Source organism: Rutilus rutilus, assembly GCF_951802725.1.
Source record: "Rutilus rutilus genome assembly, chromosome: 17".
Classification (NCBI taxonomy): domain Eukaryota; kingdom Metazoa; phylum Chordata; class Actinopteri; order Cypriniformes; family Leuciscidae; genus Rutilus; species Rutilus rutilus.
In genome coordinates this window covers 36,080,119-36,080,815 of record NC_140230.1, presented here as the reverse complement: position 1 = coordinate 36,080,815, position 697 = coordinate 36,080,119, and the positions used below count along the sequence as shown (strand labels likewise).

Sequence of the window (697 nt, the reverse complement as noted above, 5' to 3'; positions counted from 1 at the left end):
ACACACACACGAGCGCAGACACACTCGAGCCACTAGATGGCACTGTGTTACTTCAGACTGATTTACATGCTTGTTTGTTGCTTGATTTTACTTTACAATTGCTTTTGTTTTTTTTCCCCTCAAAACTAAATCCTAAAACGTGTCCTGCTTTAAGACTGCGCAGATAATGATGCTCTCTATACATTATTCATCGTCTCTCTTCTTCATCACTGAAGTGTCATTAGCGTGCTCTGGGATATTGATTTCATGCGAGGGTCCGTGTGTTTGAAGACTGTCTGTGTCTGATCTTCAACAGATTTACTGATGATCCTGAGCTGGACTGAGGCAATGCGGACCAGATACAAGCATCCATACCCATGTGTTGCACATTACAGTGTGTTGTTCAGAATGAAATATTGCTGAATAATGCACTATATAATGCATACACATTTTAGTTTTTTTTTTAAGACAGCACTTGCTTTATGACTTTATGTTGCGAAACAGAAGTATGCATCATTATTGTAGCATTACTTGCATTTTTAATGTCTATACTTTCCTATAGTACATACTTGTAATGCATACTACGTGTAAATGTTGCTAGTTTCATTCTGACTGCTGACATCAAGCTCATTTCAACCTAAAATTACATTTTGCATGAAGAAAACAAAGCCTATTTTAGGATATATTTATTTATTGCATTGCAACAGTATTTTGACAA

At 36.4% G+C, this 697-nt stretch overlaps 1 protein-coding gene across 1 annotated transcript in view; it reads left to right on the top strand.

Moving 5' to 3' along the window:
- The window catches only part of brd2b (bromodomain containing 2b), a gene marked incomplete at its 3' end in the record, with an annotated part of 13,235 nt that extends 12,912 nt beyond the window's left edge, over positions 1–323 (top strand). The window contains exon 6 of the mRNA XM_084386047.1: positions 296–323. Within this exon, the coding sequence (XP_084242173.1) occupies positions 296–323 (28 nt within the window). The remainder of the gene's footprint in view (positions 1–295) is intronic.
- Between the last annotated feature and the right edge of the window lie 374 nt (positions 324–697).